Raw genomic sequence first — 24001 nt, 5'->3', positions numbered from 1 at the left:
TCCATTTAAACTGATCGTTTCAATTTTACAGGCAGTGATCATAGGATCTAATATGCAAAGAGAAAATTTCCTGTTGGCATATTTTACACCACACAGATTGAAGAAAATATACTTTTTAATCCTCAATCAATATCTGAAGAGCATGCAATTAGCAGATACCAAGGTAGTTAACATAAATCTGCAAGTTAAAGATCCAATTCATTCTGATTTATAACACATAGAGTAATAATTTCATCATCATCTCTCCCAGAAAGCATCTGAAGCTTTGTAGCATGAAGATGTCAAAATTGTACTTAAGATTGTTCAGACTACTGAATTGTAGTGGTTATTGCCTTTTGGTTCTTTGAAGTGTGGCACAGCACATGAAACAGTCCCCATTATAATACCCTGCTCTTCTCCATAGAGGTCACTGGATAACTTAAATCAGTCTTGGGTGAAATATTAAAAGGAGATTGTCAATTGTAATGTGAACAATTCTCTTTTCCCCCCCCTCACTTGTCCTTTTACAACATGAACATTTTGTAATAGAAAATAATTCCTTTAAGGGGAGAAAGATCCCTGGCATCATTTGTGCAATTCATGTCAATCAATAGCCAAATAAATTAACTGACTGGTACACATACATGGAATAATAATCTAACATATTTTTGCAACCCAAGTCTGCTTCCTCATATGCATTTTTTTTTGCATAGGATCAGGTTGGTTGCCGCTGAAGTTTTGTGGCTGTGAAAATTTATTACCCACAGAGTCAATCTGCATTCTGGCTGCCAAGTCTGAATAAATAGAGTCATTGTACTTGTCTGGAATATGTAACCAAAGTTCATCGAGTCAGCTTGACTTTCACATCCCATGAGGTTCATAAAAGCCAACACCCTGGTATGTGCTCTTGATTCCTGCCAAAATTTTCTAAAATTGTATAAACAGAAGTTGAAGAAGCAATCAGAACACACTCCCAGGGACATGGCTCTGCACTGTAGACCTGGCTGATCTCAAAAGGAAAGACACAAGATTTTTCTTTTCAAATAAAAAAATAATATGACTATTCTCCTGAGGTGGCAAATAACCACAGGGGCTCAAGATGCCCCCCTCGCAGAGTGCACAGGGAGGCAGCAATCAATCCTCTCAAGTTCCTTCATTTTGCTCATGTGTCCTGCACTGAAGGAAGAGATCAGGCAGCATTTGCCTTCAAGTGGCCACCTTCCTCAACAGAGGACAAGGACAGACTGGCTTGGCAGGGAGTGAGTGGTGTCAGCGAAACCAGCCCCTCCACAGGCGAGCCAAGGCAAACAGAAAGCCTTGTCATTTCACAGGAGACCTCAGGGGAAGAGCAGCCCCAGAAGGTTCACAGCTTTAGCACAGTAAAAGAAAAATCTTGTCAGCCTGATCTGGCTCGCCACTCAAGCCCCATAGGGTGATGGAAGCCCACCCAGCCTGGCGCCTTCCCGGGCATCTTGGGGTTGCCTCCCACCCACGGCAGCCCAGGGACAGTCGGGGTGGGCTGCTGGCCCTGGGGGTCTTGTCCTTGCTTCAGCATCACCCTGGTCATGGTCAAGCCATAAAAACTGATGCTGATTGGAGTTACACTTGTAGCTCCCGTGGGAACACACATGCCTACGTTTTGTTCCCATCCTGTATGCGTTGAGGGTTACCAGGGCATTGCTGGAAATGCATCTTTCTGGTAGAACTCTCAGCAGCACAGGCATTTAGCACAAGCCAAATCTGTCACAACATTGCAACAGGACAAAAGTCCATCTATGTGCTCGATGGCAATTGGTGTGGGACTTTTCCCTTTCACTTCTGGATATGGAGTGACAAGCAACAAAAAGAGGAAAATCATCCTGAAATTAACAGTCACACATCTAGTCACCCAGAAGAAATGATTTTTAGTAGAGTCATTATAAACATTAATTCTGCATATGAAATTAAATATTTCAGCTAATTTGAAGCCGTCTGTAATGAATTCTGAAACAAATTGATAAAGGAGTGAAGCTTTCTTTCTGTAAGCATGTTAGGATAGCACTTTCCAAAGTCAAAGATGAACTGAGCAGAGCACCAAGGCAGGAATATCTAGAGAGAAGTTTTATTGGGCAAATTGCAACACAACATTGCATAGCTCTGTTCATTATTAGAACCATTTTTAGACAGTGCTAATTGCGTTCACATATGCCATGTCCAAATATTTTAACCACATTATGTAATTTTAGTGTTTTATTCCCTTTTATTCACCTCTTCATCAGTGCAATACTTGATGCTTGATCAGAAAGGAAAATGGGTGAAAAAGAAGATGAAAACACTCAGGTTTAGAGAAAAAGTGCAGAACCTGCATCATTTCTGCAAATGAATTTCTCTCAAAAAAGTGCCTTGATAAACTTGGAGAAAAATATCTTTCTGATGAGAAGTTTTTCACTCCACTGAGCACAGAAAATTTATTTGATGAAGTCTGGCTACACATGAGTCTGACTGCAACCAAAACTGCACAAATCAGAGATAAGCAAAAGTGGAAAAAATTAAGTTTTGGGTAAAGGAATGGCTGAAACTTCAGGTAGTTTTTTTTTTTACTTAATCCAAGTGCTCTGTTCAGCCTCCTGTCACTATAATGTGAGTGTGCTTTTAGACGAGAGGACTAAGTGCTGTAACAGCCTTACTTAACTTGGGTAAGTCCATTATTTCCTGTGTATTAGAGAAGCAATTCTTTTGGTATCCAACTTAACTAGAATCCAGAGTAAGATTTAAGCCAGCTGAGCCAAGGTTTTTTTGTGGTTTGCCAGCTCTGATTTTAAAATCTCCATGACATCTAAATATGCACTTCCACAAGGCATGACAAGAAGACCAAGATTGCCTCACTGAAACTGTCAGATGAAACAAAATAAGAGCTCAGTCTTGTCCTGCCAACTTGGCTCACATCACTGCCTATCTTACAAAATCAGATTCTAAGGCTGGCAGGCTGGATCAAGCTCTAAATTTGAATGCCACAACTATAAATGACAGTGAAAAAAGTTAGAGATCTGCTTGGATCTTGGACATGCACAAAATTTGGGGACATTTGAGCATGGCACTTCGATCTGCATGCTCCTTAGTAGCAAAACTCCAAAACAGACAGGAAATTAAATTTAAAGTGTAAGGGCATCTTCCTTGTCTCTTCATGTGGATGCTGTGACTAAACTAAGTTTTAACTTGGTAAATCTCCAAAGCCTGCCCTTTTCCACTCATACCACTTTTTTTTTCCAAGATTTCTTTCTCTGTCTGATGTAACATACTTAACCCCATCTTCTTGACATATTTTATTAGAACTTTTCTCCCCTTGTGAAGTAGAATTACTGTATGAACATCTGTTTTGAGTGGCGTGGGAATGTATCCTACTGCAATCAATTCAGCGGTGTTGGCTAACTTGAGGCATAAGGAAGGATTAGCTCCAACATTTCCAGGCTGGATTTTGCTTCTCCCTGCCTCTCATAAGCCTTCCAGGCTGTGCAGTTTTCTTCCTGCTGCAGAGAGCCCTTGCTGCATCCAGACACTGTGCCTGAGTCTTGGTTCTGCTCAAGCCTGGCCACCAAGCTCTGTTTGCCTCCAGGCAAATGCATTCCAGCATGCTTGCAAGAGAATGGTTAAATACCCAGCAGTCACAAATAATCAGGGCTGTTGTAACATCACAGCTGTCTCTCACAGGTGTGCACACACTCAGGCTTGCACACAAACACAGTCTCACAGCCTCCCTAGGAGCTGCCTGTTGCTCCCTGCAAGGCAGGAGGTCAGGCTCACTTCTCTCCCCCTGGCCACGGAGCCCGGGCAGGGCTGGTGTCAGCATGAGGAGCTGTGTGAAGGAGACGTGGTGCATCTCCTTCACACAGCTTAGGGGTGGCACACTGCACAGGGGTGGGAGAAAACAGAAACAGAGAGAGGCAGCGGAGAGCATGTCAGAAAACAAAATGAACACAAAGGCGAAAGGGATTAAGGGAAAAAAAAATTAATGAAGAAAATAAATTGTGCGAAGAAAGACATTATAAATGGAGTAGAAGCTATATTAGAACATGATGAGAAATAAGTAAAAAGATTCAGAAGACAATCCCTCAAAACTACCATTTAAGAAAAAGAGACTGAGGAACCATTGCTACAAATTCTCCTGTACCTGGGATGAAAACTGCCTTCACTGAAGTCAGTGAGAGTTTAACCACTGGTTTCAATCAGCCTAGGATGTTACCCCTGTCTTCTTTTTTATTTACTTGCACAATCCAAGCAGATACTTGGGTAGTAGCAAATGCATCACAGTTGATTGACATAGCACATCCCTGCGAAGTGTTACCACTATTTGGGGAATTTAGGCTTGTCTTTCCCCTATTTTCACATATATGGACTTCTCAAAAAAAATCTACTTTAATTTCTGAGCTTTCAGACTTCCCAATAAATCTTTTAAAGCCTGTGGCATAACACTGACAATTCTTGTCTGCAATAGCCTAAGTGCAAGCAGCACTTCAACCAAGTTACTTTTTTCTGGATAAGGATACTACTTCTATTGAGACAGAGGGGGTTTTCCAAGGTGACTTTGCAATGACTTTCCAATGTTTGCAATGACTGAGACCTTCCTAACAGTGGCATTGGAAATTAACCATTTATTAATGTAAAATAACAAGGATTTTTCTTCTGCTCATCTCCACTGAAAAAGATTAGTTAGCTCATCTGTGTTGAAACCTTGCATGGTTTTTGGGGCCAGACTGCAGGAAAAATCTGAGCAGATGCAGGACAGAAGACTCAGCATTTACAGATTTATAAAATTCTCTCTATGGTTAATACCCATGATGATTATACAGCAATTTGGAGATCCAAATCACTTTACAAGTATTAACTACTTAATACAATGCCTGTGAGAGGTATTTAGGTAGGGCTAAGCAAGAATTATTATCTCAGTAGTACTGACAGTGAGACTGTGGCTGAGATGTGGCTTGTTTGAAGCCACACGACAAGTCAGCTGCAAAGTCAGGATTAGCACCTGGGTCTTTCACTCCCAGGTGCCATGTTCAAGTCACTAGACTGTGTTGCCCCCGAAGATTAATAAGGATTAATGGGCAAAGCAGAGGAAAAAGAACAATATATGCCAAGAACATAATAATAAAACTCCAGGGTGAAAAATTTATACTGAGGTGTTGAAAGACCTAAGAGAAATCATGAAATAGAGAAGGAGTTTTACAGTTTCTTAAAAGATGTGGATCTGATGATAACCAACTCCAAAATGGGAAGAAAGGAAGACCCTTTTAAGTCTTACAGTCTGTAAACCTTAAATAAATATGAACCAGACAGTGAAAATCACATTCATAAATTTATATTGCAAATTTACAGAGAACCACTCAAGTTGCAGTTTACAAGTGATTTTAAATCCTTCAGAAATTCACACTGGAAAGCAATCCTCAAACAAAGCCCCTAGGAACAGTGAGTACAGAATAATGCAGTGAGAGAAGGCATGTCAGGAATCATTTATGATAAATTGCCTGACCTGATCTCCTTGGGCAGCTTCCTGTGGCCACAAGAGACTCATGGGCATTTAACCAGAGTAAGTCTGTGGGTGCAAGAGGTTTCCAATACCCCTGTTTTCAGCCCTGATGAGCAGCTCTGCACTCTTCAAGGAGAACACCGAAAACTGGAGAGAGTTCCAAGGCATGGGAGAAAGATGCTTAATGCATTGGGAGAATATGCCTTGGAGTAAAAGATACCCACAGGATGAACTGAGCTTGTCTAGAGCAGGGCTGCTGGCTGGCTGGCTGGATCACAGCCTATAAACACCTGAGCAGGGAGGGGAGCTGGGAGGCTGTAGGGCAGCTCTGTGGCACAGGCACGGGTCTAACTTCTAGCACAAGAAGGTGTTTATAAACTCATCTTAATGTGGAGGGTGGAAAACTGCATGTGGCTGGACTGAGGTGGGTTCACAATAAGAGAATTATCCAGAAGTTTTGCTCTGGATCCACAACAACACCCAGGTTTGAAGCGGGAAAAAAACCACTCTGTGGAGTCCCATCGTCCAAATTGCAGTATGAAATCAGGTTGTGCCCTTCACAAAAATTCCTTCCTGGCTTCACTAGCTTAAGAATAAACTGCATTTAAGCTAAAAAACAACAAAATGTTTGGAAATTAAAGTCAAATCAACATGGAAGATATGTGAAGAGTGAAATGTGAAAGAAGACAGATATAAAAGTGTTTTTCCTGGTTTGGTTCCCAAATGGCAGTATATAGTAATGACATCTTTCCTTAACCCTGGCTTGGAAAAAGTGTGTCTACAGCTCATTAACTGCAGTCCAATACAGGGTGACATCCAGCACTCTGGGTGGTTGCTAATATGAGAGCGGCTGACTTAGAGAATAAATGGTTCACTGCACAGTTCCAGGGCAGCATCTACCACCCAAGGAAGACAAACAAGATGGTATGGAAGCTATGCAATTTACTCATGCACAGGCAGCATGTATTGCTTCGCTGTCACAAAAGAAATGGTTCAAATTCTCACCACATGTACACCTGTGCCATCTCAGGGAAGTCTCTGGTGTAGCTCATGTAACTCCATACAGTCACTGTAACTGAGCTCTCTCACAAAAACAGCAGTTAATCCACAGGACAGGCAAGATGAAAAGCAAAATGTCTGAATCTGCCAACAGCCAATTTATTGGCTTTTATTTGCCAAAGGTTGCTGTGGGTGAGGTATAGGAAAATGCATCTACAGTCAGCCTGCAGTGCCTCCATGACAGTCTTCCAAGCCCAACAGAACATACTTCAGTAGTTTTCATTTGTTTCTTATCCAAAAATGCCTGTGAGCCCAGCAGTTTATGAAGAAATCCTTTTGCAGAAAATTAAAAAAGAGGGATTTCTGGGGAACACTTTTAACACTCCTGTATCTCCATCTCAATAGCTGTATTCAACCCGTTCTGCACACTGCTCAGACCCAATTACAATGAGCTAGCTCACTGCTCAGTCCCAATTACAATAAAAGTATTTAATTTCCTCTCTGATTTCCCTTCAACAACAGATTGCAACTTGTCACACTTCAAGCTAATTTTGGTAGCTCATTTAACACACACTGAAACCTGAATATGTTCCCAAGCTCTGGCTCACTGCAATAAAGGATAGAGAAAGGAGATGAAATCTCTGGAGATTGAGAACCTGACCATGATTACTGCTGGCTGAAAACTTGTTTTGTCCCAGTAGTCTTGGGGTACAGCTAGAATCTTCCATGAATGATTAATACCCTATAGACAGATCAATGAAACTCTGCCTTAATTGTATCTGAACCAGCTCAGATGGGAATCAAAGAAGTCTTACCAGCCACTGTCCTGTAATTTGCAATTCTTGATGTAGTGAAACAGCAAAATTCATACTAATTTACTGTGGCTAGTTTCTCTAGCTGAAGTACCTGAAACACCTGAGTGATTGGTCTTTTCCCTTCCCTGCTTCCTACTCAGCATTTAAGTTACTGTGTGGTAAGTTGGCCTCCAATATCCATGTTCATATTGACGAGAATCTTCCTCCATTTAGTAACCCCACTGATTCCAAGAACTGAAAATTCAGGATTATGTTCCTTGCTAGTGAACACTTTCTACCACTTATCAAGAGAATATTAAGCTTCCCATAAAGCACTTTTTTAGTGCTAAGTCCTGTAGATATTTAAATTCTGTCAGCAATATCAAAATTATTTCTTATCCCAAATTTCTATAACCAGCATAGTAACTTACTTCCAGGAATAATAAAGACTGTAGAACATATTCTCAGATTTCTTGATGGATGATGAGTTGTACTCAGTAAAGTTGTTAACGATGTAAAATAAAATGCAAATTAAATAGCACAATCAAAATGTAGCTATTAAAAAAATAGTCATGCAGGCATTATATTATACTAAGTACCACCCCTTTGCTTACATTGTTAGATAGATAATACCAGCATATTAGAAACATAATAAATCACAAAAACCCCGGTTTCTATAGCTGTGAGTTCTTCAAACTATGGGTCATAACCCTCCATGGGGATTCCTGAATGAATTTGAATGGGTTCATAAACTGTTAGCAAGAAGTGAGGGCAGATAATTCCCCCTAAATTGAGCAGCCCAGTCCAGTGGCAAGGAGGGGAACAGGAGAGCAGATTGCAATTAGTGGCTGCAAGTATTTATACTTGCTAGGGAACTGCTAACTACCTTTAATTACAACAGCTCACTTTCTCCAGGAGAGGGGAGCAATATAGGCTAGAATTAAAATTGCTGGATAGTTGCTAACTGCCTTTCATTGCAGGCAATAGATCTTTTTCTCCAGGGAGGAAGAATAAACTTGTGACTGGATCTTATTCCCCCATCATTTAGAAATGGGGCCATTACCAACTCAGGGGGTCACACAAATATGCAGTCCAACACAGTTGTATTTCCAGCCTGTGTAAGAAAGAAATCAATAGTCTCATTTAGAGAATGTGTGACCACCAGATGAAGACTGAGGTGCCCCATGCAATCTGCATTGCACCTCAGTGGAAAAAGATGTTTATTAAAGGACTTAAAATGAGAGGGTAATTGAAAAAGTAGAATGATCTCACTGAAACCCACTTGTACATTTCTTTCTGTGTCCCTGCCTGTCGTCTGAACCCATTTTCTTGTCCAGACGTGATCACCTTTTCAAAGCTTTCAGCAACTGAATGCATCAAGATGGAACCTGAGGACTGGCACTTGAGGCTGCAGTTCGCACAGAGTCTCCTGGCTCAGTTAGCACAACCAAATGGGTCAAGACAAGGGACCTCTCCTCTTCCCTCCTGAGGGCAGCTTTCCTCAAGCCTGGAAGAGAAATTATCCAGCCCTTCTTCCTCTCAAAATTAGGGATTTTAGGGAAATACAACAGTGATATGAATCCCACTTCCCATATTTGGGGCTTTTAGCATCCTCAAAGTTCATGTTTGCTTTCTTGTGGTCTCTTCAATATCCGTGAGGCCTGTGGCTGCAGAGCAGCCTGTCTCCTTCAGTGCCTTCTGGCTACCACAGCAACCATGCACCTTTCTCCAGGATGGCTCTGCAGCTCCAGAAGGGAGTGAAAACAATGTCAGGTGGAAGTGACCTTGTTGGTGGACATGATCTTATGTCAGCAGCAAAGGTCTCCAGTATTCCCCCAGTGCCATTCAGATTCTCACACTGCACCCTGTGATGTGACACCCTCTCCCTGGGAAGCAGCTCAGAAAAGGGATCTAGGTTAGAAATAGCATAGGGGAAATCAGGAGAAAAAAACCCAAAAAACTAAGGAAAATTGTTATTTTTTGACTGGATCAGTTTTCCAACCTGTTTTATTGCACAACCACATGAGCAGCTGTGGTGGCCTGAGCCAAGAGTAAGAAACATGGAAGTGTCTCGAACAGCACTGCCACATCGTGGCTGTGTGAGATGGAAAGACTGGCCCTGGCTATTGTGGGGAGGAAAAGAAGAGGTGACCTGGATGCTGTCTACACCACTTGGCCATGGAAAATGGCTCAGATAGTGAGAGAAGCTCCTGACTTTCACAGACAAAGATGCAATGTAGTGCAGGCATTAAAGCTAGGCAGCTTGAAATTCAAAATGGTCATAGCCTCCTGCTAGTGGAAGTGATTAGGCATGGGAGCAGAGGAACTTGTATGGGCCCTGGGTGTTTAAAAAGAGTTTAAGTCATAAGTCATTCTTAAACCTAAGTTCTGGGTATCCTCTGAATTTGAACTTGCAAGAATGTTGTCCTAACAAACCCCTTGCAGAGGAGAGAGGAAAAATTATGCCAGTCCATGGAACTGGAGAGTGGCAGCACTCTTTAAAGACTGTAGCCAGTGGCATGGATAGTTTTGGACACAAAGAGCATGGAAATAGTATGACTTCCTGGAAACAGTGAAAAATACCAGATTTGCCATGTTATTTTCCTAACACTAAAAACAATGTGTTCATGCCATGGGAAAACTCCCACTGAGCTGGGACCTTCCAAGCCCTTCCCACAGATTCTCTGCCCACTGCAGAAAGTCAACACTAAGGAAAAACTCTCCTGTGAGCCACGTCACTGTCTTCTGACAATCTGGTGGGTAATACACATCAAACTACATCTCTCCAGAAACCCAGCAGGCCCAAGTTGTTCCAGAAAGTCCCAAGGGCAGAAATCCTGCTCCCAGAACCAAGTGGAAACTCTATTCACTCCTGTCAGATCTTCAGAGGTCCATTCAGGGGATCTTTTCACACCTTTCTGTGAAATACAATGTAACTACAGCCACAAGTCAGGTTTTCTCAAGTTTTTCTTTGTAATTTGTCAGCAGCATTTTTGCCAAGCCAGAAGGTTACGTCCATACTCTCTGGTGCTGAGCAGGATACCTGTAAGTCATCTAACTTGTTTGGAAATAGGGATGTGGCCCCCAGCAGGCTGATGAGACAGGAAGAACAGTTTCAAAATGTATTTATTGGTAACTGCAATGATAAAAACTTTTATTTCCCTGCTCCTTGACTGTAGCTCTATGTCTATTCTGTGTCGTGTGAGGGACAGCCTGGACAGGTGCAGCTGAGGATAGGACACTCTGGGCATGTCCAAGTGGAATAGAGTCTTTAAGGCAGATTTTCAAAACATTATGGATTTCATCTTTGCTTAGCAGCTGGTTACTATGCCAAAGCCATGAATCACCACTTGAAGTGACTGAAGGAGGGAGGAAAATAATATTAGTAAAGTGGCAAACTAGCTCAGGGATAGGTTTTGTAGTCCTACTAAACTTGAGAGGCTACAATTTCTATTCCCAGACCTGGAGGTTAACACAAGAACAAGAACCATGTTTCCCCACCCCATCCAAAGAGTTGTACTAGGCAAAAACTGCAGAGCAAACCAGCAAAAGGTCAATCCTGTACTGTGTAGACAAATGTTGCCAGAAGATTAACATGGCAATGTTCATGAAAAGTTTGCAGCAGTTCTGGCAAGCTTTGCAAAATTTATAATTCATCGCAGAGGAACCAAATATATGATGTTTGTTTCTGTGGAAGAATGGGAGGAGACTAATGGTAAAGGAGAAGGAGTGTGAGTGAGGAAGCGGGGAGAGGGGAAAGCAGAAAACTGAGCCCTGGCGAGTTTTCAGGGACCTACAGACAAAAATTGACTAAATAGAGTAGTTCAGACCTCAAATACCGTGCGGTGCTTTGACAATCTTCTGGGTTTTGGCATTTTAAACAAAGTGCTCTTACATTAACTAGGCTGGAATGTCCGTTTGACTATAGACTCTCTGCTACTTTGCTCATACTTTAACATTTTGGACATGTGACAAAAATGTGTGTAACGCATTTTTTAAACTGTTGATTATGCTCGTAATTTTCAAGTCAGAATATAAAATAAACATCTCTGCCCTTTCTTCCAGCAGGCAGCACAGAGATCTGCTCTCCGCGTTCTATCTGACAGGTACATTTTGTCATTTTTATGAACTATAAATTGCTTTATGAAACGTTGAGCCCTATTTATTGTGGCATATAACTCATAATCGGATTTTGTCCCCAAAGTATCTGTGAACTGGGATGTTAAACATTTTGCATGCTTGGATTTGTCATGCATGTGTAGAGTTTATTACTGCAAAAATCACAGTCTTGTTGTATTTCATACAGAGTATGCAGAATCCCTTGTTGTGATACCAAACGAGAGATAAGAAACTTACTGGAGAAGGCATGAATGATGCAGTAAATTCTGAGCTTTAGAGTTTGATGAGATATATCTGAGCTCATTTCTCAGCAATAAGTACTTCATTTATTCCGAGATGTTCTCTTTTGACTTTTTCCAAATCCTTTCCCTGGGAATTATTCTTCCTTTGATGAGATTCTCTGTATGTTCTATGCACAAAAACAATGCCCTTTTTTACCCCTTAAGTTTTAAGAGATTGATATTTTGGAGGAATTTAATTAATTTTTTCACTTCTTCTGGAACTGCAGCAGTGCTCCAGGCAGATAAGCAGGGGACCAAATCCTTAGTGTTCAGGTTTTACTCAGCTCTTTTTCAAGAAAAAAAATCTATTCACTTCAATGGGAAACTTGCCTGAGTGAGGAATTCAGGATCTGGGCCATAGTAAATGTTATAGTTGGGCTGTAGGTCTGCACAGGTATTTACCTTAAATGACTTTTATGAAAGAGGATTGATTGAAATATAGGGTAGCTTTCTAAGACGGTCCTGATTTCTTTTCCAGTTTTGGGAAAGAGGGTAGGGAAGGGGGAGGAGACACTGTACATTTTAGTGCCTGTGAAAAAGAACTAGCAGATTTACATTTTTCCACAAATGAGGTACTGTGTCATGCAGGCTGACACAGAGTAAATTTCCCCATGTCTTGTTGGCAGCCCCCTCTGCTCTGTCTGGCCCCCAGCCCCCCGCCTCCCTGGGAATAAGTGGTAATTGACTCTGGAAGCCAGCTCAGGCCAGGATTTCTCCAGAGCAGAGCCTGTCACTTAGGCTGAATTATATGTTGTGCATGGATGAATAACATTTCTCTCTGCTCGGAGGGTAAGACCGCCAAAATTATTGACCTTCCCTCCCCAAGTTTACAAACACCGTTTTGTTTAGAATTTTTTGCCTGCTTTAAGGAAAAAAAAAATCCTGAGTAAAATGTATGGGATGTGGGTGAAATTGCTGGCGCAGTTAGAGGGCTCAGAAGTATTTGCTGTAACTGGAATGAATGCAAGAAGAAAGTGGAGTTGGAGTCAGCATTATGCCCCTGTCCCTGGAGGTGTGCAGGCTCACTGCCGAGGCAAAACAGATTTTGCACTTGGTGCGGGCAATACCGTGACCAAAGGAAATATGGGGATTTTTTTCACAGCATTCTCCCCCCGGGCTGCATGTGGAACATTCCTGCAGGAGTGGCCCTGGAGGTAGTTAACAAACCCCAAATCCTGCAGTTTGATTTCTGTCTCCCTGGAAAGAAAAGTGGTGGTGATGGATAGATGTTCCCTACCTCGTCAAAGGTGGTGAGGTAGCTGGGTGCAGGATGCCTTCATCCACACAGCAGAAGGGCCTCAGTATTAATAACCATCATGCCTCAGATTTAGGATTTATTATCAAATATTTCCCTATCTGCCCCTAAAACATGTCAGGGACTACAGCTTTTCCAACCTGCTCTGCAAAAATTTGGCTGCCAGAGTACCCTCCTTCTCCCCCCTCTGGAAGGGGTGCTGGGAAGGCTGGGGGTGCACCCTGGGGGTTTGCCTCCCTGCCACACATGACCTCACTGCAGCAAGCAAATGGGAGGGCAGGAGGCCAAAATCCCCCACTGTGACCGCAGTTTCTGTCTCTTCTTGGCTAGAGCAAGGACGCCTGTGATACTGCTGCTCATTAGTTGTGTCCCAGTAGCAATTCAGAGCTTCAGCCAAACACCAGCACTTCCCAGCAACAAGGGAGAAGGCAGCTTACTATAAAGCTTTTTTAAAAAATATTTTCCAGAAGTTCCTCTTGCAGTTCTTGCTTTCAAGTTCTATTAAAGATGTAACAGTTAGCTAAACTAAAAGATGAGGAAAAAAAATCTAAACAAACATAAAAGAGTTTTTAAACATAGCCATTTATTTCTGTAGTGTATCACACTCAGTCTTGTTTTCAGAATGACACAGTAACCCCCAGCAGATTTATGTGCAAACACAAAGATTAGTGACCCAGAAGCTTGACTGAAACAGCTTTTCTGCTTCCAGAAGACAGGTTGCTCTGCACATGCACTGACTATTTTGTCAGCAAAGATGCACTGGCCCCATTAGCTTTTCATTCTCTCATGAAAAGCCCTTGGTGTTTATTCAGCACAGCTTGGTTTTAATTTTATTGTGCTTTTCAGTAAAGTGGTCAAACTATGCAGATGACTCACTTTCTGGGACAGGGAAGAGCAAGAACTTAACTCATATACCTTAATGGTATAGAGCTGGCATATTTTCAATTGTCTCCTGTATCTACAGCCTGAATAGCTTTCAAGTGAAGAAAAATGCCTGTAACTAAAATATCCAGCATGTTCTGTTGTTATTTAACAGTAAGCAGTGTGGTTAAGCCAGGTCTTAAACTTGCTTAATCCCACTGAGCTAAATAGATTTTATTATTGACTCCCATGGTTCCAGAACTCTGACCTTAAGGCTGAAGTTAAAAGCTAATTTTTTGCAGTCTGTTTCACTAACCCAGAAGCACTTGCTTGCTGGATACCTTTGCAATGGAGAACGTCCAGCTGTAAATTACAGCTGTTTGCAATTCTATCCAAACACAACACTCATTATTATTCTTTTGTTCTTTTTAGACTGAAAAGTCTGCCATGAGGGAGACCATACAGTACTTAATCCACACATTAAATTTACTCACAGCTCATATTCATGTGCAAGATAAGATTTTCCATGAAGTAAAGATTTACAGTGGTCCTAGGGCACTTTTATTGCCCTGGCTGTTTTTAGTTCTCTGTGCTGGAGTGTAGGCCAAGTGGGTCTGCTGAAGAGTTTTGGACACTTAGAGGAAAGTGGTGGTATACCACTGCTGAATTTCCTCTCTGGTTGTAACAAGGGAAAGACAGGTCCTTTGCCGAGTGCTTGGGTGGTACCTGGGAGTCATGCTGACTTCACAGCCACGATCTGCTCTCCTTTCTGTGCACTTGTACTGGAAGAGGCAGGCAAAACCCACCAGCTCTGCCCATACAAACCTCAGTGCAGGCGTGTAAGGTACTGGCAGAGCTGAACCCAGTCATCTCAGCAGCCATACAGCTGTGCTGGCAGGCCTGCCATTCCCAGCTGATAAGCTCTGTAAAGAGTCCAGCTCAATAGCTTGCTCTCAGCACCTCGGTGATACAAACACGTTGTCCAGACCTGAACTGGGAAGCACAGGCAATGATAAACCTTTTAGGTCTACCACCTCCTGCTGTTGACAGAGCAGGCATCTCAGCACTAGCATCCATTTGGCAGTGCAGACAAGCCCCCTTCATGATGGCTGGTGAGCTACACAGCCTGTCTTGACCTTCATTCTGGACAGGAGGGATAGTGCTTGCACTTCCATGTAACTATGCCTCCTCTGTCCACATCTGATCACGGTTAGGACACCAAAATGCGGGTCGTACCAGACATGAGCTGGTTTACCCTAATGGGACTGACCAGGGCAAATGAATTTTCCCCCTTCCCCACTGGAGAAGTGAAGAGTTTGGGCAGCTGAGAAGCAGTGGAGCCTCACATCTGTGGGGAGAGACATTTGGAAGCAGAGATGCTGCTGCACTGCCTCTCATGGCTGCATGCATGCATTTAGCATTCAGGTGCAAGAAAAATCATAAAAGTTGGCCTTGGACAACCCAGTCCCTTGCCCTGATACTGTAAGCAGACACAGAATTGATGATTAGTCCAGTGGCATGTGTAGCACACCTCTTCTTCAGACAAAGCCACATCAAAATACACTATTTGTGTTGGGAGGCCAGGCAAGGCACTGCCTGTAAAATATTAAAGCAACAGTAAGAGTCAATGTAGATTTTTTAATAGATCACTTAAGGCAGGCAAGGCAGCTGTTCAAGCAGACTTAAACCTTTTTGTGAAAAGAGACAAAGTTTTCTTGTTCTCAGGTATCTGCTTGAGCTGTGATTAGGTGAAGCAGTTAAACTTACAATACCCTAAAGTAGGTAAAGAGCCCAGTGACAGCTAGCAAAAACACTGCTGTGCTTCATGTCGCTCACATACTTAATGTTTGTGTTGGACTGATGTTTTCAGTAACGTCGCCTTTCACACCATGAGAGCTCTCCACATGAGAAGCTACATGGTCAGCTTATCAGTGAGTGACTCAGCTAGCTGGCTGGCCAGAAAAGCTTCATGTGGCAGCACTGTGCAATCCGTGACAGCCAGGGGAAGCCTTGGCTTGGGACAGCTGATCTGGGACCCGGCAGAGAGTGATGGAACTGAGATCACAGGCTCCACAGGAGTCAAAAAGGTTGGCCAGAGAAAACCATACGCACACAGTGCTCACTGCCACAGAGGCAGAAATGCAGCTCTCAGCATTAGCACATTGCTTAAACTTTCTGGATTATCTTTGAGAGGAAAAAGAGAATACTTCTGAGAGGGAATATATGGATTTATCATTTATGTCTTGCATGAAAGCTTGGCTGTTTGGAAATGCTGGTGTCTCACACTTGCCCCCTCCCTGTCCCCTGCCCTAATATAAGGTAGCAAAGGGCAGCTGCTCCTTGGAATGGTCTGGAGTTTCTCAGCCCTGCTACTTACACAATATGAAGGTGGAAAAGTAATGATACATACTGTATATAGGATAGTTTCTCCAGTACTGGAGAATGTTGTGAATTAGTGAAAAGCGGCTTTAGCAGAAGAGCCTGTGTAGATAGCTTGGAGTGAAAAGTAATAGGTATCTCTGTAAAACTGAGACTCCCTCTACATAATTTGTGAGCAACACCTGTAGCACTCACCTTTTTGCTGCTGGGTGTTTTGTCATACCTTGACTATTGCTGGTGTTTTAGAATTGTTCTACCATAGCACCAAAGATGTGATGTGGATGTATTGTGTGAGAAGGTGGAGCAGAGCTGTCCCAGGAAACTGTGGCAACTTTGAGCACTACTAAATACTGGAATTCATTTGATGTTTAAAGACAGAAAAAGAAAAGTTAAGATGTATTTTTCTTTTCAAGGAAGTGATAGCATTTTGCTATCATGACAGCCAAACATTTCCCACCTCCCTATGGGTAACCTCATGCATTTGCTCCCAAAAGATATCTAGGGGAAGTCAGTCAGTTGTAGCTCCCAGAAACATCTGCATTTTTAAAAATATCTATCTGCTAGAAGAAAGGTCTGACTAGTAATTTCTCACGTATTTTCTTTTACTTCCTTTGGCTTTTAAGAAACAGTGTGAGGATAATTACAGCATGAATGTGGAAGGTAAAAAGGCAAGGTGTAGGTCTGAGGTCTTTTATATAATAGTAAGGAGAAAACAGGTCCCATTGCTGGCTGGCAGCATGAAGAATATGCAAAGTGCTGTTGGGAAGAAGAGTGTATATGTCTGCAGCATCTGAAGTGCCTCAGCATATGATTAACCTCACCGGGTATGTAGTAAATAGTAGATAACTGTGATAAAAAAAGTATTCATGTGATTTATCAAACTGAGCAACTGTGCATTTTGCAGTGAAGCAGGAGGTCAATCCTGAAATCTAGGGCGAGTAGAGCAATAGGAAATTGCGGGGACTAAGAAGTTAATCATAGTGTTGGACTGCTTCCATCTGGTTTTGAAAGACGGAGTCAATACAGTGCTAGTGAGGATGCTTCACAGCAACAGATCAGGAATTAATTTTTTCAGCAAATCTTCAGCTATCATTTGTGGTAACACAGGCTTATAAAAATGTAATTTAATTTCTTTGGAATAAATCAAATAGGACAAGAAGTGTGAGAGTGTTTTTTAATGTGTGTATCTGAGGCAAAAAATAAAAAGTGTGAGTAGGAGAACAGCAACAATCTAAGAGGAAACAAACATTAACAATATAAAACCTGGAAGGCATATATGGCCATCCAGTTAAATTGTGCACATAATTTTCTTTGAAAAATCAGTTTTCAGTTGGGAAACTTCTACATTTTTATGACCCTTGGAGGTATAATCTTGTCTAACCTGTCTGTCCATCTTCATAAATGTGGATCAAAGGAGCACTGACCTAATGTTTTGTGGAATTGATGCTCTGAACACTTAGATATATCATAAGTGCACCGCTATAGGCAGCAAGTTTATTAATAAATTCTGTTTTCCTTATTATTGATACTACTTATGATATTTCAGTGAGATTTGAACATCTGGGCAATAGAAGTTCCTGTAGGCAATGAGCATGTTGTAAAACAAAACAAAAAAACAAAAAAAAAAAAGGGATTTTAACCCTGATAGTAATTCTGCTAGCTAAAACTTGCTTTCTTCAAACAGGCAGGAGGACAGTTAGCTGATAACTTTATGCCTTTCTTATTTCAGCAGTGGGATAAGAGAACAGAGACCTTATACCAGGAGTAACATGTTGTGCTATTTTTAGTGGTAGGCTGCAAAAAGTGAATGTTGTAAATACATTAGTATCAATTTCCTGGCAGTCTGATGAAAGAGAGCTCAGGTTTACACAGCACCAAAACCAGGAAACCGACAGCCACTCCGTTCACACAAATCACGACTTTCATTACCACTTTATTTCAAGAAAAGGTGAAAATTCATAGCAAGCAGCAACACCTCAGCCTGGTCCAGTTACATGGCATGAGTTTGGGACTTTTGACTCCTGTATGCTCGTGAAGCACATCCTAGCTGTAGCTTGGGGAGTCTCCAGAGCAGGTGCAGCAATGCAGAGGAGAAATCTCAGTTCCTGTTGAGTGAGGCAGCAGTCCATGCAGCAGATGGAAGGAGATCCCCCCTTCAAGCTTTAATCGTTCAGTAATCAGCCAGGCACAACAGGGCTTTCTGGCACCAGCTCCATGGATGATGACATGCTTGCTCCAGTTGGTTTTTTCTGCCTTCCTACAAAGATGGTTGAGAAATCTTAGTTAAATTTCTAGGTTTGCCTTTATCACTGATAAGGCTATCTGCCTTCTGTTCTCCGTAGTTTTTAATTTTAGATTCAAGAACATTTTCTCCTTGCTCTTGCTTTTGTTCTGACCCTGGCAACAATGGAGACAGAAATTGAAAGGGGAGACTGCCTCGCTCAGAAGAGAACAGTCAGGTTCTGCAGGAGGCCAGTCCTGTGAAAAAGATATGCTTGTGCTGAGGATGGGCAAGGGATTCCTCAGAACAGGTCTTCCTGAGGCCCCAGTGGGGACAGCACTGTGCAACACCAAGTCTGTGCTTTGGCTGCCTCTTTGTTCTCTGAGGGGTGAAGAAGGTATTACAGATACAGAATTGTGTCCAGTTTCTTTGCGGGCAAAAAAAATAGGATGAGTTAGTACAAAGAATGAGGTACCCTGTGATTTGTCCATGGGGATTAGTTGTGGTTGATCAGGCCTGAAATGCTCCTGCAAGAAGTCACATTGTTGTGATCTGAGATACTTTGCTCCCCTATGCAGTCCCATCCAGATGTCTTCTCCGTTTTTTCATGACTACCTCAATTTTGATGTAATTTGCAGGAAAAGTTTTATCTTTTCCTTTCTCTTGGAAAAGTATTGGATTTACTCTACCGTTGAGGAAGGCTTCTACTGTTCTAGGTTTCTTGCATTTCAGTGAAACGAAATGTGTGATCTTTGAAAAACCTGGGTTTCCTCCCAAAGAAAAACTGAAGCATTTGTGAAATTAAACAAAGCTCTTAAGGTGGAACAGCTTTTTACCACAGCTATTTCACATATGCTGGTGAGAAGGTACAGCATCAGTGCAGTAGGCACTACTAGCTCCCCCAAAACCCTCACTGGCAACCTGATGGGCAGGGAAAGTATTCAGGCTCTGGAACCATTGAAGCTTTTTTGTTGTAAACTGAGATCCAAAAATCTCAAATGGCTCATTTTCTAAAGTTACAAGGTTGTGGGTTTTGTTTTTTTTTTCTCACTCAACATTTCCAGGGAGTCTGTCTGGTGACATTTTCTTTACAAATTTTCAGACCAAACACTTTCTGCTTTATTTTTCATTATTATTGCTTTCTTTTGAGGTTCTGTTTCATGGGTAAATTCAAAGTTGGAGGGCTTTGTTCCAAACTGGAATGGCATGAAATTTCAAATTCCTTCTCCAAATGGAAGGCCTTCCTTCTCTCAAGAGCTTTATTTATAGTAGGCTGCCCTTTTTGCAGTCAGAGAGAGGCCAGATTATATTATCTGTTATATTAGACATGTTTGCTCTAATGTGGTTTTATCTGAGAAGAAAAATTAGGCCTGGATTGAAACTGGGTGTAAAAAGTCTAAGTTCAGACATTACATTTTTATAACCTGAAAATTGTATCATTTTGAAAGGCAGAAATAAATAGAAATTACTAAAATTAAATTAGGTATCTTTCCACTACATATGATTTAAACATGATACATGCTACCTTTAATATGGTCTGCAATCTTCCTTCATTTTAGTCAAAAAGAAAGTTGTTTATTTTAAAGGTAGGTATTTTATATCCTACAAAATTTATTTTGTATAGCAGTGTATCTTCTGTGTTAGATTGTTATCAAGATTTTAAAGGGTTTTTTCATTCTTGACTCAGGGGCAGAACTCTTTTTCAGGCTGAGACACTGCCTCTCACCCACACATTCCCCCAGAAGAGAATAGGCCCTTCTCTGTGAAAATTTAGAGGCCAAATAATTCACAAATAGCTTTCACCTATTACTTACTGGCACAATCAAACATAACTGCTCTAAATGAAAAGTTTGTCAAATAAAATTAAAAGCAACAACAACAACAAAAAACAAACAAACAAACAAACAAAAAACCAAACCACAAAAACAGGGAAGTAGGGGTAAAGAATCACATGATTCTGATTTAGCAGACAAAAATCACCCCTCAAAAAGTCATAGACACCTGCCAAGTAAATTTATTGCTTTGCAATGATCCTTTAAGACACTTGATATGCTCTTTCGGGGATCTGCTGTGGCCATGGTTTCATGCATAGCCAGGGAGGTTTGTATTGTTTCATGCCCAGGAAAATTATGCCTGTTGGCAGGAAAGGTGCTGGTTAGGGGACAGCTAGACCCTGGTTGCCAGCAGGAACCAGGGCCTAGCCCTAAAGGACTTTGCTTGACATTCCCATCTTCCTTTTCTTCCTTCCTACATCACTTTTAGAGGGAGAAGAGGAAAACCAGACATGCAGCCTCTGTCTCATGCACCTTCCCCTACGTGGACTCAGAGCTCCATGATTTTGGCTGAGTTTCCCAAGGGGACCTTGTCCCAGAGCTTCTCTGTCAGTCCATCATGGACCCTTGCTGTGTTTCTTGCTCAGGCTGCCCTTTCCCCATTCCTCCAAACCACCCTGACCCCACTGGGGTGCCTGGAGCCCCCATCTCCTCCCAGTCCCCTCCAGCTGCCCCAGTCTCAGGGCTGGGCAGCAGGAGCCAAGCCCTTCTGCTCTGCAGTGTCACCAGTGACGCCCAGTGCAGGGTACCCAAGCATCACCCACTGCTGAAAGCATGATGTGGACCCCATCATTGGAGGGGAACAGAGGAGGAGCAGCTGTAGAGAGGACCAGCCCTGTTTTGCCTTGTTTCAGCCTCTCCTTTGGCTGAGCCAGGGCTGCGCTCGGCTGCCGGCCCGTGGTGGGGCTGCCACGCCAGCAGCTGGACACGGGGCTCGCTCTGCACCTCCAGCCTTTGCATTCAGCTCCCCGCAGGGACCATCGCTCTTCCCTGCCCTCAAACACTGATTTCCTGAAGCCACTTCTAAGGCCATGACGTCCCTTTTTCGAAAACTTAATAAGCTTGATACTGACCATGTGGAGTTAGAGTGGGTTTGTAAATATTTGTATCTTCAGTATTATTTCTTTGATAGCAAACACTAGGACAATAATTCCCACATTAAAAAGGCTCTTGGGAAGGGTTTAGGAACTCTAGCCAGGCAAAAATAGTTGCCTGAAGGAAGAGGAAAAACCTTGGAGAATTAACAGACTCTTTTTTTAAATTTTGAGACAAATGGACTTTTCAAACTTTGCCCTGAAAAGGGATCTGGTCATGACCTACTATAAATCTCATATGGTCATTTAAAACCTCACAGTGTTCTGGTTAAACAGCATTGCACCAGACAAAACCTCCAGGGCATGGGGACATTGCTGCGGTTTTTCCCTTTCAAACTTGTATATTGTCCCCATAACATATTGCCAATGTTCACAGGACCAAATGAGACTGTGGCCTTTCTTTAATGTACTCAGAGCTCTTGTGTTGAGAGCCTGTGAGGTCAACAGGAAAACATGGAATGAAATCTCAGCTAAATATCGTTTTTTCCCAGGCTTCCTGGCAATTTCCAACTTCTCACTCCTTTGTTTTCACTTAATAAGATAGAGCTTGTCCTGCACTCAATTAAAAAAAAAAAAAAATGTTGTGAAAGAGCTAAGACTCAGAAAATGAGCAATTTTATAAAAGCCTGGCAGATTCCCAGTCTGCTGAACCTAATAAGAAGCTCACTCACTTTTCCAGTTTGAAACTTTTTGGTGCAAACACCCCTAGTGCAAATATCTCCCACAGGACTTGTGGGAAGAGTGCCATTGTATAGAGAAATAAGAGTGCTGGTATTCCAACATGAAAGCTGTAGCCTACGTTTTTGAAATAATGGTGTTGAAAAGTGGAGCTCTGAGAAGAGCCTAATTTTGGGCTTCTATGGCTGTCAGATCATCCTCAGCTTTTCTACTTCTCCTTCTGCTAGAGAGACTCGCAGTACAGCACCTCTCTCTGTTAAAGCTGAAGAGGAAAGCAACAACTGCAACATAATTTGTGCAGACCCAGAGAGCAGTCTGAGAAAACAGCATACCTAAACAGTCCTTTGAGATTATAATTCTCTAATTGATAGAGATATACCATTTTCTGTATTAGCATATTTTGTGCTTGTCAAGTTCAGCCAAATTTTAACTTCAGATTGCTGATGTTTTGAGTATTATATAAATGTATATACATATTTCCTAAATTATTGTAAAGGATTTAATGTTGATGAAAAGCAGCAGGTTGACACCTGATTACCCGGGAGTTTTTCCCTTGTGTTGCAAGTACATCTGCTCCCTCCTGGAGCCTTGAGTTATCCCCATGCATATTCTTTATGTGTGCAGACAAAGGGCACTGTTGAAGCAGATGAAGCCTCAGCATTTGATGTTGTTAACTAATCTGAGCCAATACATTACTTTCTAAGAAATATAATGTATTTCTGCCATAGTCTACTGTATGTTGCTGTCCTCTGACTTTGTGACCAAAATCTGGTATCACTTTGGAGCAGTAGTAAAAAAAAAACAATGGATCTGGTTTGAATTGTTTGTATGTCAGTCATTTACCACACCAGCCTTTTAAATATATTACAACAAACTATGAAAACACTCTCTGATTAAATGAGGGAATGTATGGAAAATTAATTCCCACTGTCCCAAATGGAGAAGACATACTTCAGTGTCACAATGCACTCCTTGTCTGTTTTGGAGTCAAGCTGCACAGGGATATCGTGCACCAGTGTTCATCTGCTGAACTGGGAGGTTAGCTGGAAGAACTGGTGACTGCAAACTCTGTAACTGTATGGACCTGCCAATCACTCCTCTCGTTAATCAACAGCTGCAAGGATGAAACAGAGGTGCAACGCAGGTAGTCTGGCCAGTATAAAAAGGGACATCATGGAAGGAAGGTAAAATCTGGAAAGAGAAAAGATGAACCTCTGTTAAGAGATTCTTCACTACTTTTTATTAAGGCCATACCATACCTGAACGAACAGATTTTCTGATACTGTTTACAGGTTGTCATAGGCTGCAATTTGATTAAGTCAAGGCTTAGCTTCTGAGAATATTTGGGGTGTTCAAATACACTTTCTGCACTTGTACTGAAAAGAATAATTACCCCCAAAAGTTGCACTTCTTCTTTTTTTTTCAGAAGTGACACTCAATTCACATTGCCATGATGATTCTAAAATTACCAACATGTGTCCAAAGCTAAGACGTGACAAGGGTTTGCTTAGTTAGGAAGCAATTGCACTGGATTTGCCTTGCAGCTGGTGAAAGGCTTGTTAAAGGCAATAGTGAAACCCTGAGTTTTTCTGTGTTTAATTTCTTACTGAGACATATTTTAATATCTTTCTTTTAATGTTGATATGGTCTTGTCAGGGTTAGAGTTATTTATTTGATTGCAGGCCCACATGCATGGGAATTATGTTATTAAAATTACATACATCTTCAGTTGACATGACTCCTGTTACAATTGAAATGAATAAGCCAGCCCTATATACTAAAAATAAGCAAACAAATGTAAAACATCACCATATTAGCAGAACCACAACATGCTGATTAACGGTGGACAGCACAGTCATCAAATCAAGGTCATAATCAAGATCTGTACCAATGAATCAGAGCTCTGAGTTTTCAAACAGACGCATTCAATGAAGAAGTTAAACAGCTTTACATTATAAGCTTGACATGATTTGGAACTACATTCAATTAGTTTTGCATCAGGAAAA

General features: G+C 41.8%; 1 protein-coding gene and 1 long non-coding RNA gene across 2 annotated transcripts in view; one reads left to right on the top strand and one right to left on the bottom strand.

Moving 5' to 3' along the window:
- Window positions 1-24001, top strand: part of AFF3 (ALF transcription elongation factor 3) — a 319278-nt gene that overhangs the window by 232008 nt on the left and 63269 nt on the right. Inside the window, exon 9 of the mRNA XM_021538600.2 lies at window positions 11341-11381. Within this exon, the coding sequence (XP_021394275.2) occupies window positions 11341-11381 (41 nt within the window). The remainder of the gene's footprint in view (window positions 1-11340; window positions 11382-24001) is intronic.
- LOC110474856 (uncharacterized) lies at window positions 18086-23001 on the bottom strand. Its single transcript, XR_002466167.2, has 2 exons — window positions 22947-23001; window positions 18086-18427 (listed from the first exon to the last, which is right to left on the bottom strand). It is a non-coding gene; the product is annotated as an uncharacterized LOC110474856 (long non-coding RNA).

Source organism: Lonchura striata, chromosome 2 (genome assembly GCF_046129695.1).
Source record: "Lonchura striata isolate bLonStr1 chromosome 2, bLonStr1.mat, whole genome shotgun sequence".
Lineage (NCBI taxonomy): Eukaryota > Metazoa > Chordata > Aves > Passeriformes > Estrildidae > Lonchura > Lonchura striata.
This window is presented reverse-complemented; position numbering and strand designations above follow the sequence as displayed.